Source organism: Rhinatrema bivittatum, chromosome 13 (assembly GCF_901001135.1).
Source record: "Rhinatrema bivittatum chromosome 13, aRhiBiv1.1, whole genome shotgun sequence".
Classification (NCBI taxonomy): domain Eukaryota; kingdom Metazoa; phylum Chordata; class Amphibia; order Gymnophiona; family Rhinatrematidae; genus Rhinatrema; species Rhinatrema bivittatum.
The window spans coordinates 24,286,995-24,304,448 of NC_042627.1; the positions used below are offsets into that span (position 1 = coordinate 24,286,995).

The window sequence follows — 17,454 nt, forward strand, 5'->3', positions numbered from 1 at the left end:
ATTTCAATCTGACGTCAGCTCCTAGTACATATACCCCTGCAGGAAGTGCAGCTCTTCAGTATTTTCCATCTCCATAGCAGTTAGGGGACTATCTGCACACTCTCGCAGCGTTTGAACCAAAATTAAAGGGGAAAACCTACCTGAAGACGAGCCCCACTCTCCTGCGGTGATACCCTCAGGTCCCTCCCCCAGTTGAGATTTCCGTGGTCCCTCTGAGGTGAGCCTCGGTCCGGCAGCCGAATCAACGGCGAGGACCTAGCCCCCAATCCTCAGGCGCGGCTGAGAGGCAGCGGGTGCACCCCTCAAGCGCAGCGGTGAAGGTATTTGCCCTCTCCCCCCCCACAGCCAGAGACCACCCGGAACGAACGAAACCGGGAAGCACCAAAGACAAGGTGGAAATCTTCTGTTTGAATCCAGTCAAAGAGGAGCACAGGTCACTGATCGGAACCAGTGCCACCGGGTTGATTCGCCCTAGCAGGGCCAGGCCCCAGCTATTTCCAAGGGTCTGCCCACGTGGAGACCCTCTGAGGAGGTCACCATATTACCCGCATGCTTGCCATCTCCATCTTGGCCCTATTTGCCTCGCCGCCCACCGTTCGATCTAAACGCACAAAAATCCTTGTGTGCATAAGTTGCATGCACAGAGCCAGGCGCATATCTACGCACACATCTCAGGCGCACTGGAGCACACGAGCTTATGCGTCCAGACATGGCACCTCCAGAAACAGGAATAAAAGCACAAGGCCTCTGCCCTGCATGCCACATCAGAGCCGCACAGAACGAGGAGGCAGACTCCCTGTGCGCACTGTGAGGAAGCCCTGGGAGATCCAGGTCAGGCCCAGTGCTAGCTCCTCAGGGGGTACCCTGGACCTAGCAGGCCCCAGTGGGTCCACCCCACAGTCAGGGACCCCCAGAGAACATGCGCCCCTCAACTTAGACCCAGCATCGATATCTTGGGTGGAGTCATTCAAGGGGATTCATGCCTTTGTCAAGATGAAAACTGAACCTCTGGCTGATCAGCCACATGCTCCACTGGAGGACCCTCGAGGCCCTAGGCACAGGCTCCCACCACCCAGAAGCCCCACCTATGGGGATGTGGATTTCTCTGAAAAGGAAGTAGAGCCCCTGGAGGAGGGGGAACTTCCCTCGGGGACAGAGTCTCACCGAACTATGAGACTTTTTCTTCACAAAGGATGAGCTCCCGGACCTTGTATCCCAATGTCTAATGGAACTTGCTATCCCGGGCCAAGGCACCTCAGTGGAACCTAGAACGAACCCCCTGCTGGAGGGCCTTCGCCAGACGTCTCGCCATTTTCCTCTCTTACTGGAAGCCATCCTAAAACAGTCATTTGAAGTTGCAGCCATGTCCCTGCAGATTGTGGCCTGCTGCACCATGGTGACACGTGCCTGCTTATCACAAGCCAGGAACAACACTCCGGGAGAAGACATGGAACCAGCAGTATCATTCCTCACTGACACTGCCTCCAAACTAGTGCACACAGCAGCCAGAGGAGTGTCGTCCACAGTGGCGGCCAGGAGACAACTCTGGCTTTGAAGTTGGTCGGCTGACGCCTCTTCCAAGACACGCCTCACGAGGATGCCCTTCAAAGGATCCCTCCTGTTAAGCAGCGAACTAGAGAAACTGGCCAACAAATGGGGTGACTCCCCATTACCACACCTGGCAGAAGACAAGACTAAAGAAACCAGTGTCCCTTCCATAGGTCCGCCAGGGGCAGAAGCTCGCAGCACTTCAACCCTTACAAGAGCAACTATCAAGCACCCCGCCCTAAGGGCAGGAACCAGTCCTTTCAGAACAAGCACAACAAGAGGGGAACCAGCTCAGGGACAGGCCCCCAGCTGCACCCCACAATGAGAATCAGCCAACCCATCCAAGGGAAGAAGCCATAGGGGGCAGATTAGTCCTATTCTACCGCAGATGAGTCTAACTTCGGACAAGTGGGTCCTAGCCATCATCCGGGAGGGGTACTACCTGGATTTCCTTCAAACCCTTCCAGACAGGTTCGTGGAAGCTACTCTATCCAGACTTCTGGCCCTCGAGGCCATAACCCCAGTGCCTACATGGGAAATGAATACTGGACATTACTCAATCTACTTCGTCGTACCCAAGAAAGAGTGTACATTCAGGCCTATCCTGGACCTAAAGTCGGTCAACTGCCACCTAAGGATCCCCTGCTTCTGCATGAAAACACTACGATCCATCATACATGCAATACAACCAGGAGAGTTCCTCACATCCCTGGATCTTTCGGAGGCCTACTTACACATTCCAATTCATTGGGAACACCAGTGCTACCTACACTTCAAGGTCCTAGATCGTCACTATCAGTTCTGGGCACTACCCTTCAGGTTAGCCACAGCACCCCAGATGTTCACCAAGGTAATACCCTGTTTCCCCGAAAATAAGACCTAGTAGAGGTTTTGCTGAATTGCTAAATATAAGACCTCCCCCGAAAGTAAGACCTAGCAAAGTTTTTATTTGGGAGCATGCCCGTCACACAGAACAGCAGAGCATGCAGCTGTGATTTTTTTACCCTGCAGGATTCACAGTTGTCATCACAAACCAGCATAACCAGACAACTATTCAGAATATGATAAATGTTCATTTTTTGTTCAACAATATGTGAATTTTTCTTCATGGAAAAATAAGACATCCCCTGAAAATAAGGCCTAGTGCATCTTTGGTAGCAAAAATTAATATAAGACACTGTCTTATTTTCGGGGAAACAAGGTAGTAGTGGTGGCGGCAACACTGAGGAAGGAAGGAATCCTCATTCACCCTTACCTAGACGATTGGCTGATCAGGGCAGTGTCACCAGAAGAAAGCCACCAAGCAAAGTCATAACACTACTGGAAAGCCTAGGATGGGTGGTCAACAAAAAGCTCTCTACAGCCCTCAGTTGCTGGAATACCTAGGAGTCCAATTCAACACCAAGGAAGACAAGGTCAGCTTGACCCCCACAAGGAGATCAAAACTGTGGAACTGGCTGCAGACCTTGCTGAGCGTTCCTCGTTCCACAGCATGGGACTACCTGCAAGTCCTCGGGCTGATGGCATCCACACTGGAAGTGGTGCCATGGGCGCAAGCCCACATGAGGCCCCTACAACACTCACTTCTATCACAGTGGAGCCCACAGTCCCAGAACTACACTGTACATCTACCTCTCCTGGGCAGAATCCAGACCCAACTACAGTGGTGGCTGCAGACCAGCCACATGAGCCGGGGATCAAGACTATCCTCCCCCAACCTGGACCCTGCTCACCACAAATGCCAGTCTACATGGATGGGGGAGCGCACTGCAAAGAGTTAACCACCCAGGACAGTGGAACGCAGAAGAGGTGGGATGGAACATCAACCGCCTAGAAGCGCGGGCAGTCAGACTAGCCTGCCTGCGGTTCGCCCACAGACTCAGACAAAAGCGGTCAGGGTGATGTCGGACAACGCCACAACTGTGGCCTACATCAACAGACAAGGCAGAACCAGAAGCAAACGGGTGTCCCTAGAAATAGACCTCCTGATGGCGTGGGCGGAAGAAAATCTCCAGGAGATCTCTGCCGTCCACATCGCCAGGAAAGACAACATCACGGCAGACTTCCTCAGCAGGGAAAGTCTAAACCACTTTGGGGAGGAAGGAGGGCACCGTGCGTAGTTGGATGGATCCTGGGGTGAGTCTGAACGGCTCGCGTGCTGTCGTCCACAGCCTTCCAGATGATAGTGGATCAGTGGGGGACCCCCAGACATGGATCTGCTTGCTAGAAGGTCCAAGTACCCAGATACTTCAGTCCCAGGAGATTGATGCCCTGGTACAGACCTGGCCACTGGGGGATTCTGCTATACGCCTTCCCGCCGTTGCCCTTGCTGGGCGCAATCATACACAAGATACAGCAACACAGGGGACTAGTTCTTCTGGCGGCTCCAGATTGGCCAAGAAGACCCTGGTATGCAGACATGAGAAGACTACTGGCAGGGAATACACTACCCCTGCCCCCACACAGACCTACTACAACAAGGTCCAATCCTTCACGAGGACCCAGCTCAATTCTCTTAGTCTGGCCATTGAGAGGGCCCGCCTGAGAGAGCAGATACTCGGGGCGGTAATAGATACTCTCCTCTGAGCACGCAAGGTCTCCACATCTCTAACGTACATAAGGATCTGGACAGTTTTTGAGGCCTGGTGCGAGGGCCACAGTCGAGCCATGATCCTGGAATTCTTACAGAATGGACTACAGAAGGGTCTGTCCCTCAACTCCATCAAGGTACCAGTGGCAGCATTGTCATGCTACGGCTCTGGGAGCGAGGGCAACAGCATAGCCTCGCACCCAGATGTATCACACATCCACCCACCACTAAAGTGGCCAGTACCTCTATGGAACCTCAACCTCTTCTTGGGAGTTCCTAGCAGGATCTGCCTTCAGACCCCTCCAAGGCCTGTCCCTCTGTCTGTTAACCTTTAAAGACTGTGTTCTTGCTGGCCGTGTGTTCGGCCCGCTGCATCTTGAAACTACAAGCACTGTCCTGCCGTGAGCCATTCTTCAGACTCACCCCAGGGTCCATCCAACTACGCACGGTGCCCTCCTTCCTCCCCAAAGTGGTCTCACACTTCCACCTTAACCAAACCATCTCACTACCAACAGTGGATGGCTTGAATTCGGAAGAAGCCCGTAGTCTACGCCTCCTCAACATTGGCAGATTCCTATCCAGATACCTGGAAATGACGGACCACCTTTTCGTCCTTCACAGCAGAAAGAGGCAAGGAGAAGTGGTTTCACAGGCAACCATTGCCCGCTGGATCAAAGAAGTCATCAAGGCGGTCTACATAGAAGCTGGAAAACCACCACCTCTACAGGTCAAGGCCCATTCTACCCGAGCCCAGGCAGTATCCTGGGCAGAAACTAGAATGCTGTCACCTACCGAGATCTGCAGGGCAGCAATGTGGTCTTCCATCCATTCCTTCTCCAGATTCTACTGTCTGGATGTGCAGGCTCAGGAGGACACTGCATTTGCAAGGGCAATTCTAAGTGGACCACGGGCAGCCTCCCACCCGGTTCAGGAGTAGCTTTTATACATCCCATTGGTCCCTGAGTCCATCTGCTACACACTAGGAAATGGAGAAATTACCTGATAATTTCATTTTCCTTAGTGTAGACAGATGGACTCAGCATCCCACCCTTGGCTGCCGTTATACATGTTTTTTTTGTCAATGAATCAAGGGTAAGCCATGTTTTCATCTACCTAGGGCATCCACCCTGCTGGGTGTCTACGCTTTCCAGTTGAGTACTCTGGCGGTCTCTAGCTATAGTCAATCAACCAGATCAAGTTTTAAACGTTCTAACAAGTTATGAAGTTATTTAGTTAATCAGTCACACTTATTTGGAGTTTTTATATACAGACAACCGTTTTGCACATCATCGGTTTACATATAACTTGTAACTATTCAGCAGTGCCTTTACATAGAACAGAAACTATGCGTACAATAAATTAACAAGGTAATCCACATATATCCACAATGCTTTTCAAGGAGAATACTGAAGAGCTGCACTTCCTGCAGGGGTATATATACTAGGAGCTGACGTCAGATTGAAATCTGATCCGTCTCCAGCTACTAACAGGAGTACACTATACCCATTGGTCCTGAGTCCTGTCTTTATGGGCAATGGGAGGGAGGGTGTCTCCAGTGAACAGTCCATCTGTCTACACTAAGGAAAACAAAATTATCAGGTAAGTAATTTCTCCATTGTCTATGTTCTTCACATTGGACTGTGCCCCAGCACATCCTGCCTTTTGTTTGTGTGATTTTTAATATTCTTAACAATTCAAGGCAATGTTCCATTACATAAATGAGGGAATCCCTACCCCCCCCCCCCCCCCCCCCCCCCATGGTTGTTTAATACCAGAGAGCATCCTGTTTCAGTCCTTCAGTTCCATGGACTGGCTGCTTACGTGAAGTGTCTTAGACATGTAGTTCAAAGAACTGTTGCAGTGCTGTCTAGTTACTGAAGGTCCTTCATCTTCTGGCCACTCTACATATAAAAAAAAGTTGTGGCTGTCTGTACGGGGGGGGGGGGGGGTGTAAATGGACTTCCTGAAGCATTTAATACTAATGCAATTTGCTTGTTGGGACTTAAAACAACTTTCTAATGGGGGGTTCTAAACGAGCATTACACTGTCCATCTAATAGCATTCTAAACCATAGAACTGGCCCTGCTTGGGACTCTACTTGTTATAATGTAAACCGGAGTGATAAGTAATTCTGTTACCTGAACTTCGGTATAAAAAAGTTAAATAGTTACTGCATTTATTTTATCACATTTTATATACAGTCATTAAGATATATATCATAACAGTTTACACAATGTTAAAAATCAAAAGTAGTCGCAAAAGAGTGAGACTGGTACTCCATTTCTTTTCTTTTTTTTTTTTCCCCTCCTTGAATAGAAAGAAGATATTGGGAGGACCAAAGACTGCTGGAACAGCTCTGAAACCCCTGCTTTGTCTACCTGCAGCAATGCTGACATATTCCGCAGAATAAATGCTATATTGGACAATTCCCTTGACTTTACTGGTGTATGCACAACACCTATCACTAAAGGACGATGTGACCACTTTCCAGGTGATCTCTAATTGGCACAGTTAACTTCGATTGCCTGTCTATATAGGACTGTTTAGTGTGAATGTAGATACTCCTTGCAATTCATCTCCTATATAAATTTAATCTGTAAGGGAGTTCATCTAGTAAAGCTTGCAAGAGATGAGATTTGCTGTAATATGCAAGTTTCTTGCTTATCCAGAAATGGAATGCTGGTTAACTCTGAAACTTCACTTGGGTCTGCATTGTGGATTATGTACAGGTCACTCTAAGCTGAGACTTGGATATGCTTGGTCCCATTTGTATTTGACTTGCCCCTTTCCACCTGTGGACTCGAGCTACATCAAGACAATTGCCCAGTTTTGCTTTCATATCAGGTGACAAACCTAGTTTACTCACAGAACTTCAGACATGAAGATGATAGCCTGTGAAAACTAGAGACTCAAGCAGCTCTAAGGAAGCCAGGAAACTGCTTCTTAGACTCCATTGGTAGCAGCTTCTTTCCAATGCAAATTTTCCTAACTGCAGAGGCAGCTTTATTTTTTTTTTTAATGGACTACTGAGGAGATTTAAGTCTTTTATTTGGCAAAAAAAAAAATGGGGTATATGGGTGGAAGGGGAAATAGGTCATTAAATCTGCAGTGACTTACTCTACAACTCCCAGCCTTGATGCTGTCATTGAGTGGTTGGTGTGTCTTGAGACTAGAACATCTAGGATGCAGTTCAAGGAGAGGGGAAAGCAGGGACTTCCAGACAGGCATCAGAGAGGGGAGGAGGGGAGTAAAGTAGGGAGCATGTGTTTTCTTGAGTAAAAGCAAAGGGAGCCCATATGGAGGAAGACTGTAAAGCCTCACAGCCCTGGGCATTGCCAGTCCTTTAGAAGAAAAGGATATTAAATGGCCAGGAGGAAGTGGTGGGGGTAGAAAGAGGAGCAGGCAAAGTGACCTTGGCAAACTTAAGTAGGTGTAGCCTGTTCCTAATGTGACTGAGCAACTCTGGGTCCATTTTAGGAAGCATTCTTGATAACTGGACTTGGTCTGTATCTTTCGTTTATAAAACAAAAAACTTCCTTTTCGTGAGGTGGTTGGAAAGCCTAGTGTCCCATCTCACAGCTATCTAGCTGGGAGAATAAAACCTCCGGCTAACCTTTCTGCAGGGCAGTTATGTGCTTCTGGTGCTTCTTCCTAGATGCCTCAAATTTCCTTCTAATTTGGAAAATCTAATCTGATACATGGGCTTAATTTAATGATCTCCCTTTTTTTTTTTTTTTTTTAAGGACAAATATTTTGCCATGATCTTTAGTCTTAAAGATGACAAGAGTACACACCTCAGCAAGCCTGAGGAAATCTAACCACTTAGCTGTAGAGAGGGTGAAAAGGTACATCTGACGAGGTTACCTGACTGAAAGTGTAAAACTTCTTCAAATATGGAAATGGTCCAAGGCTCCTGTTGCGCGCACACTCTAGCACTGCTAAAATCCTTCGTAGACATCCTCTGTATTAAAGGATGCAGTGGATCATTGTACAGACATCTGTAAGAGGGTATGAGTTAAATAGGCCACTTTCAGGAAGTATATATTCAGTATACACAGTAGATGGAATTGACTTGCTGGGTTCAGAAACTGGCAGATGTTGTATACAAGCTGCAACTGTTGCACAATCAGCTGACTTGACATCCACCATCTTAATATTCATTTGAGGGTGAACAGTTACTTGGACCGCAGTTAGACAAGATTGTAGAAGGTAAGCTTTTCTTATTTTACCTCTGGATTCTTGCATTAGATATTGGAGACTTTCTTCTACAGAAAACGAGCAAATGTTCTCTGCACCAAAGTCACATTAAGAGCATGCTCAACTGTTGCCACCAGTAGTGAGCAATTGCCTAACAGTTTAGGGGAGTAAAAAAAATTCCTCTGTAGGAGAAATGTGTTGAATTATACAATCATTCTCAGTCTCAGAATTCCAAACTTCATCCGGTTAAATACTCCAGAGGATACTTAAACAGTTTGTCATCTTTTAGTCTTCAAATTATCAAAGACTTTAATAGCTTAAATTTTATCTCAATTCTAGAACATCTATCTTTTTTTTTTTTTTTTTTGTCCAATGTGGAATTAGATCTAAGTCCACTAAGCAAGACTTTGGTTCTGTGCCACTTACTGTGTAGTATTGAAATCGAAATCTAATTTTAAACTTTTTTTGCTCTGCAGTTAAGTTCCACTAATCATTTCACTGCATTTTTCTTGGTTGCTGTCTTCAGCAGGAAGAGTTGATGAAATGAGATTTCTTGAACTCCACTTTTTTTTTCAAAGTAACCTTACCATTTTTTGTGGAAAAAGTAGGATTTTTAGGATATCCACTACTTGTTTGTTTCATAAAAACAAAAATCTGTTAAGCCTTTTTTAAATTAAAAAGTCTAGGAAAGCTGTAACATCTAAATGAAGCTTGGAGTATAAACAAAACAAGTCTGACCAACTCAAAGCTGTCTGTTTCTTGAGTACCTGTGCTTCAAATGCATGTAAAATTCTTCCCTTTGTCTCCTTTAAAATCTTGATAACCTAGACAGTATGTACAGGTCTTGCATCTTTCAGCTAAGATGTCACTGTTAATAATTAGTGACTTCTGAATGCCACACTGGATTCCTCAAGCTGCAACCTTGAGGTACAATTGTAAGGCCTTTTGGTGCCATCTGAATGGCATAGGAACTGCTATCCATTACTCAAGTCTGCACCACCCACATTCAGAATAGATAGAATCAGCTGTTCTACTTAACACTCAGCTACACATTGGATATTTTAAGCTTGTATCTCAGTAGCACATGTCCACTACATTGACTTGTTTTTAGGATTCATGTGGAATCTAAAATTTCTCTTTTTTTTTTTTTTTTTTTTCTTTGAATCAAAGTATCTATCCTCAACTGGACACTTCATCCTGTTCAGCCTGAAGTCGCTGGTCTGCTCTACATGAGTCGAGTGTAAAATCCCCTCTAAGGGAGAGGATCTAATGTTAGAGATCAGAACATCTTTTAATGTAGACTGAGTTCTCGGGCAACCAAACAGGACTGAATTAGTCATGATACATGGGTGACATCTCAGGGCACAACTTGGAGCTTTTGCTCTATTGAGCATGCACAGGAATTCCCAAACAAGCATTGCTTTATAAACCCCTCAGTCTTCTCCTTCCTCTATGAGCTGTGGGAGGATAATAGCTCAGTCCTCTTCAGATGACTCGGGTGACCTTTCTTTGGAACCATCTCCACCGGACAAGAGGTGTGGTCTCCCCAGAAGACCTTTCCTTTATGGGCTTTGTTCGTGTGATGGCAGATGCCATCCCATTTCAGCTCCTCACTTGAGGATGCCTAGCACAAATTGCTGGAAGTCTTCTAGTTTGTGATGCCCCAAAGGAAATAGTGAGGATCCCAGATCCTGAGTAGCTGCTCCTTGAAAGTGTAATGGACTGGGAACACCCCATGACCTTCCTCTAATCAGTCAGAAGACTGATGCAGTTTAATACAATATGCATTGATTTGAGGCGTGGAGTCTGCCCTCAGTCAAGTGCTTCTGCCCCCATGTCTCTGCTCCTCCAGGTTGAGAGCATCTGGTGTTGGATACTCTGGGTAGGATGGCCTGTGCTCATTATCCATATTGCCTCCTACCAACTGTATAATGACCCAGTACAACCAGAACTTGTGGAAGCAAGTCCAGGAACTGTCAGGAGTGCCTTCCTCAACAGCAAGACCACTTCTCAGCAGTGGTACAGTAAGGTCTGGAGGCAGGTAAACACAAGGTGAGATCCACCTACAATGTGTTTGAGATGATGGCCACAGTGGGCATTGGCACCCAAAGGATGGCTTGGCTCATGCCTCCGACCTTTGTCCAGGAGAAGCTGGAAGATCTGCCCTGCATGGAGGAAAATCTCTTCAGGGATAAGGTCGGGGACACAGTGGCCTAGCTGAAGGACCACCATGATACCCTTTAGCACCTTTCTGCCAGTACCTCTGAGCCGCAGTCAGGCAAAAAATCCTTGCGACAGGGCTCTAGGAAGTCCTATCGCCAGAGGAAATATTTCTTTCCTGCTTCAAAGGCATGCATGTTGTGTGGCTTCCTGGGATTGCTCTAGACAGCAGAGCCCTGCTACAGGGTTGTGAGTGGGAGTAGAGGAGCATGAGCCAGACTACCTTATCCTTGGTGCCTTGCCCTCCCAGTTGGGAGCAAGCTGTATCTTGTGGAACATGGGCCCCACATTACCTCAGACCAGTGAGTTATCTTCTCTCAATCTTCCACCAAGGGTACAGACTAAACTTCAAGGATGTCCCCATAGACTTTTTTTTTATCCCTCCCCATATCCATTGGGGGCCTTGTCTGCTCATCAGGAAATACTTTTGACAGAGCTTTCTGCCCTTCTAACAGCCGGCACGGTCAAGCCTGTTCCTGAGTCGAAGACGGGGGAGGGGGGTTGTTCTACTCTAGGTATTTTCTGATACCAAAGAGAACAGGGGGCCTCTTCCCTACCTCAGAGCCTTGAACAAGTTTCTTCAAAGAAAAGTTCAAGATGGTCTCCTTGGGCATATCCTGATCCCACTCTGCAAAAAGGAGGCTGGCTGTGCTCCCTCAACTTAAGACTCCTATACCTGCATTAAGAACTTCCCTAGTCACAGGAAGTATCTCAAATTTATGGGCAGTGCCATTTGGTCTTTCATCAGCCCCTCATTTTTCACCAAGTGCATGGCAGTGGTGGGAGCACACCTCTGCTGTCATGGGGTACAGTCACCCTACCTCGACTGGCTGGCTGAGTGCATAGTACACCCTGCTGAGTGGCACTGTTGACCAATCTGACCTTTGCAGTGCTGCAGACTCTGGGTTTATCAATTACCCCAAGTCCCATCTCATCCCAATGCAATACCTAGAATTCATCGGGGCCAGACTGGACATAATGCAAGCCAGGGCATTCCTCCCCCATGATCAAGCATTCACCCTATTGTTCCTTGCAAGTTTGGTCTGCCAACACTGGCAGGTTTCAGCTCACCTTCTGCTACATCTGTCACATGGCAGCATCTGTCCACATTACCCCCTTGGCCAGTCTGTGTGCATGTACAGTGGACATTGGGGTCTCTGTGGACACAGGCGACCCAGGACTTTCAATGCACATATTTGCATTATGCCACTTCTCCTGCGTCCCTGGTGAGAGGACTGAACTGGTCCAATCTGGAGCAGGGGTCCCATTCAAATTCCCCCACCCCAGGTCATACTGACCATCAATGCATCCCCCCCTGGATTGGGGGGGGGGGCACATGTGGACAGCCTCTGTACCAAAGGTCATTGGTCAAGTAAAAAATTTCAATACCCAAAGCACAAAAGTTATACTTTTCAGGCATTTTGGGATCACTTGTCCTACAAAAGCAATCCTGATCCAGGCAATCAGGTGGCAATGTGGTACATAAACAGGGGGGGCACTGGTTCATTCTGTCAGGAGGCAGTACAGACATGGGCCTGGCTCGATCACAAGGATTGCTTCTACAAGCAGTGTATCTAGTAGTGACAGAATGTAATTGCGGACCACCAGAGTAGTGTTCCGCCTGCATGAATGGGTGCTGGATCAAACAGTGGACCAGATCTTCCACCTGTGGAGAACCCTGGACATGGACATCTGCCTCCCCTGCAACAGTAACGTGAGACATTCTGCTCCCTGTTCAGGACAGACGGACTACCTGATTCAGATGCCTTTTGCCCACCATGGGACAAGGGTCTTCTGTATGCATGCCCTCTGCTTCTGCTGGTGATGACTCTCTCTTGAAGTTCCAGCAGGACGAGGGGGACCATGATCCTGTTGACCAAGACAGGTCTGGTTCCAGCTCCTACAAGACCTCCCTGATCTGACTACACAGGATCAGGGCAGGCTGCACCATCCAAACCTCAGGTTGTTAGCTTTGATGGCCAAGATGTTGAAAGGCTAGTTCTGTGGTCCCTGGACCTCTCTAATGTGCCTTGGGTGCTGGTTGCTTCTAGCAAGCCTTCCACCAGGAAGTCTTACAGACTGAAGTGGAAGATGTCTCCATCTGGTGCAAGGGGTCTATTCATCTGTCCCACTCTGAAGCTGCTGGGCTATTTGTGGTACCTCTTGTAGACTGGGTTTAAAACCAATTCGTCAGGCTACAGCCATCAGTGCTTACCATCAGGCTGTTGCTGGTATGTCCATCTCTGTGCAGCTCTTAGGGTGACTTTTATGCAGGGTCTTTCAGCTGAAGCCCCCCTGGCCTCCTATAGTGTCTTGGGACCTCAACGTGGTATTGGTGTGGCTCATGTGAGATCCTTTAGAGCACTCCTGTGATCTGGAAGGTTCTCTTCCTGGTGGCAGGCACTTTGGCACACAAGGTTGTTGAGCTTCAGGCTTTGGTTACATATCTGCCATACATGAAATTTTCATGATAGGGTGGTTCTATGTACACATCCTAAGTTCCTGCCTAGGGTGTTGATGGGTTTTCAACTCATTCTGTCCACCTTTCCAAGGCCTCATTCTCACCAGGGCGCATGGACACTGCACAGTTTGGATTGCAAGAGAGCCTTAACTTTTTGCTCAGCAGCCCACACAACTTTTCATATCTTTCAAAAATAGATTGGGAGTTGCAGTAGGCAAAGCAAACTCTATCCAACTGGCTGGCGGATTGCTTCTCCTGCTATGCACAGGTGGGCCTTCAGTTCGGAGGCTGTCGAGGCTTATTCTGTGAGCTGTGGTGGCATTGGAAGCCCACTTGCAGGCAGTTCCCGTTGCTGAAATCTGCAGGGCTGGCACATGGAGTTCCTTACACACAGTTGCTGCCTACTACTGCTTGGACAAGGATGGCTGGCATGACAGTAGCTTCAGCCAATCTGTCCTTCGATCTCTTCCAGGCTTAAACCCAATTCTCCCTACCTAGGGCCCATGGTTAAGAGTTCAGGCTGCCCTCCTCTGTTACCAACAGCACCATAGTTTCTTGTGCCCTGTTAGCACCCAGTTAGGGGCTGTTGATCATTGTATCCAGGAGCAGCCTTAGCTTGGTATTCACTCACAAGTGAGGACTAACATCCTGCTTGTCATAAGAGTTTCTTACTATAACAGGTGTTCTAGGTACAGCAGGATGTTAGTCCTCAGGAAACCTGCCTACCACCCTGTGGAGTTGGGTTCTCCTTGTATGTATTTATTTATTTTTTCCTCATGAGTTGTTTCAAGACTGCAGGGGATCACACGTGGATGTGCAATAGCATGCTCAGTATACCAGTCAACATTTGTAGGAACTGACAAGCTTTCAATGCCAGGCTCCATCTGATGTCCTCGCATGTGAGGACTAACTCTACTTTCTACCTGGCTAGCAGATGCATCTTTTCCTGTTATGCTCAGGCAGGCCTGAACCTGGGGGAGTTGTCTAGGCTTTGTCAGTAGCCCACCTGAGGACACCATACCTGGAGATCGGCAAGGCTACAAAATGGAGTGTTAATGTGAAATAATGCTATTTGGATGGGAACTACTGACCCAACAGTAAGTTTGGCAGGTATATCCTACAAAACCCAGCTCATCCCTCTTAGGGCCTGTTCTGGTTCCAGGCTTCCCCCATAAAATAAATACGATTGGAACAAGCAAGCCATTTTTTTTCTTCTGTTGGCACTGTCCTAGTTACTTTCCCCTCTTCCTCTGGAGTTAGTATAGCTAAGGCTTCCCTACATGTGAGGACTGCTTTCCTTGTCCTTGAGCAAAGTTGCTTATCTGTAGCAGGCATTCGGAAGACAGCAGGGGGGTGGTCCTCACAAAACCCTTGGCATTTTCTCCCAAAGTCTTAGCTTTTATCATAGACTGAAGTGGGGTATGGTGACCATTGTCAGGGTTGTATATCCCCAGTGAAGAAGCTCCATCCGTCCTCCACATATGAGGACTTGACAACCTGCTGTCCTAACACCTGTTACAGGTAAGCAACTCTACTCCCCCCACACCTTTCTAGAACAAATTGCCATTACACAGTGGTGCAAGACTAACAATGCTTACAATTCTTAGTCTTTTGTTTTTTGTATCTTTGGCTCCTCTGAATTTTAACTCCTCCCCGTGAGGTGGGACAACTTTTTTTTGTTTTTGTAGTGGGGGAGGGGGGAATTCCCAGCCAAACTGAAGCAAAGCATATTGTCCCTGCTAAAGCAGCAGTAGCTTTTAACATTGCCTATTGCTTTCTCTTGGCCACTTTTCCTAGGTGTGCATCTGACATGTTCCCTATGCTTTGTTTGCCATTCTGTTTAACTTGTGGGGGATGTGAAGTAGCTGCAGAGCTAGGCAGACATTTCTGGTTGTGTGCATTAGACTAGTGGCTGTTAGTACTTATGGGATGGTCCTGAAGGAGGTGGAGAGACACTCCCCAACACCCCTCAGTCTTTGCTGGGGCTACAGTACCATAAGCACTCATTTGCAACTACGTTGGTGGGGAAGATGGGGGTGGCTAGTGGTACCTATCTAACAATCCTCTCCTTAACCTGGAGCTAGACAAACCCTTATGTGTGCACTCTGAACTGACCACTAGGTTTCTTTTGTGCTTTTTTAACCACAAAATTACCCCCCCCCCCCCCCCCAAGATGGGCTATGAAGACCTAACTAGTTTTTTTAAACCCTTCACATTTTGAAATGTAAGACTTGCTCAAAGATTGAACCCTATCATCATGGCAACTTTTTTTTTTTCTTTGAAAGGAAGAGCTAGAGAGGCTGGACAGGCTTTTTTGGGCCACAAGGTGGGGGTGAATGGTTTCCACCACTACCATGGGTTTCTGTCTGAATTGAGTGCAACCTAAATCAAATGACTAGCAAACTAAGGTTCACGGGGTCTTATGTTCTAGTTTTTTAATTCATGCCAATATACACCTAGATCAGGAACCTATGGCTCGGGAGCCAGATATGGCTCTCTTGATGGCTGCATCTGGCTCGCAGACAAATCTTTAATAAAGTAAAAATCTAACAAAATCCCCCACCCTCCTGACTACCCCCCCCCAAGACCTCCAAAATTAATTTACTACACCCCCCCTCCCCCCAAGACCTGCCAAAAGTCCCTGGTGGTCCAGCAGGGGTCCAGGAGCAATCTCATGGACTTGGGCTGTCGGCTGCCAGTAATCAAATGGCGTAGACTGCCCTTTGCCCTTACTATGTCACAGGGGCTACCCGCCGCCATTGGTCGACCCCAGTGACATAGTGAGGGCAAAGGGCCGTCGGTGCCATTTTGACTACTGGCAGCCGACAGCCCAAGTCCAGGAGATCGCTCCCAGACCCCCGCTGGACCACCAGGGACTTTAGGCAGGTCTTGGGGTGGGGGTGGGGTCAGGAGGGTGGGGGATTTTTGTTAGATTTTATATTTTTATTAAAGATTTGTCTGCGAGCCCTGGACCCCCGCTGGACCACCAGGGACTTTTGGCAGCTCTGGGGGGGGGGGGGGGGGGGGGGGGGGGGGGTTGTAGTTAGTATGGCTCTTACGGAATTACATTTTAAAATATGTGGCGTTCATGGCTCTCAGCCAAAAAGGTTCCCGACCCCTGACCCTAAATCTTTAACCAGATTAATTTAATCTCTACGACAGACTTCTATTACTTGTCTATTCATTGCACGTTATTCCCCAGTTACTTTATTCCTAGTTTCTCTTGTCTAGTTGTAATTGCATCTTACATGCCTGTTCAATGTTCTAATGTAAACCAAAATGATATGTAACTCTGCTACATGAATTGCGGTATATAAAAATGTTAGATAAATAGTATGATACGTTAGCAAAGCTACACAGTTGAGCAATTAGCTTTATTACTTTGGCTGTCTTGCAGTTTATTTGGTTCTATACATCATAATGGAACTCTTGCCATAGTTTCCTCCTGCTTCTGGTTTCCTGTTCAGTTGAATCTGCCCCCTTTGGGCTATGGTGCCAGAACTTATTCTGCAATTCCTTTTTAAATATACCTCCACCCATGACAGGGGTCTCAAAATAGTTCCCTCCAGCAACCCTATTAATGTGGACAAGCTTGGCTCCTAGCTGGAGCAGTGGCTGAATCTCCCCTTTATCACCACCTCCAGGTGCTGTATAGGCTACCTAGGCAGCCTTTCTAGTATCCTGGAGAACAGCCATGGCCATAACCGAACCCATGTCCTTTGCATGGCAGTACCCAAAACTTGCAATCGAGTTCATAAGCCTGTCTGGGGTCATGGAACAATTACCAATTTATGTTCTTACAGCAGAGTGGGTTCATATGATTATGGATCTTTAAATATTACCAAGTCCTGGGCCTAGTTTCTACACAGTTAGCCAAACAGTTTGTGTGGGGTTTTTTTAGTCTTGTTACTTTGTAGTAAATAAGGTCTTGTTCTGGGCCCAGCTTCCTCTTCAAGGATCCAGGATGCCTGAGACTAGCAACTTCCATAAATAAGCCTGCTGTGTAATCCTTCTCTGTGCAGTCTTCTGTTTCAGACTGGCCTGCAACATGATGCCCTTCTCCCACAGTTCAGGATTGTTTTTTTGAAGGTTATCCATATTACTCATTGGTAAACAATGCAGAATCAGTGAGGCACAGTGGCCAAGTTTGAAGCAAATAGATTATGCTAGCAGAATTGTGAAGCTGTCGGGTTGCTGAATCAGGGGCTGGAGCCAGCAGCTGGAGGCAATCCAGACCTAAAGTGTGGTTTTTTGGATTGGAGGAGGGGCATGGGAGGGCTGGGTAGAACTAAAACTAAGTGTCTGATCAGCCTTTCTGTCGGCTGCTGCTGCTGTAACTCCAGTTATCGCTATACAGATCCTGTTGGCTCTGCTGTTCCTGCATTGCATGCTGGCACAGATTCACCTAGCTATTCATTTATTTCCAATTTCTTGTTAT

General features: G+C 47.3%; 1 protein-coding gene across 4 annotated transcripts in view; it reads left to right on the forward strand.

Annotated features, from left to right (window-relative positions):
- Positions 1 to 17,454, forward strand: part of CPEB1 (cytoplasmic polyadenylation element binding protein 1) — a 148,481-nt gene that overhangs the window by 38,729 nt on the left and 92,298 nt on the right. For all 4 annotated transcript variants that reach the window (XM_029575167.1, XM_029575166.1, XM_029575165.1 and 1 more), the window contains exon 2: positions 6,455 to 6,629. In XM_029575167.1, coding sequence (XP_029431027.1) covers positions 6,455 to 6,629 — 175 coding nt within the window. The remainder of the gene's footprint in view (positions 1 to 6,454; positions 6,630 to 17,454) is intronic.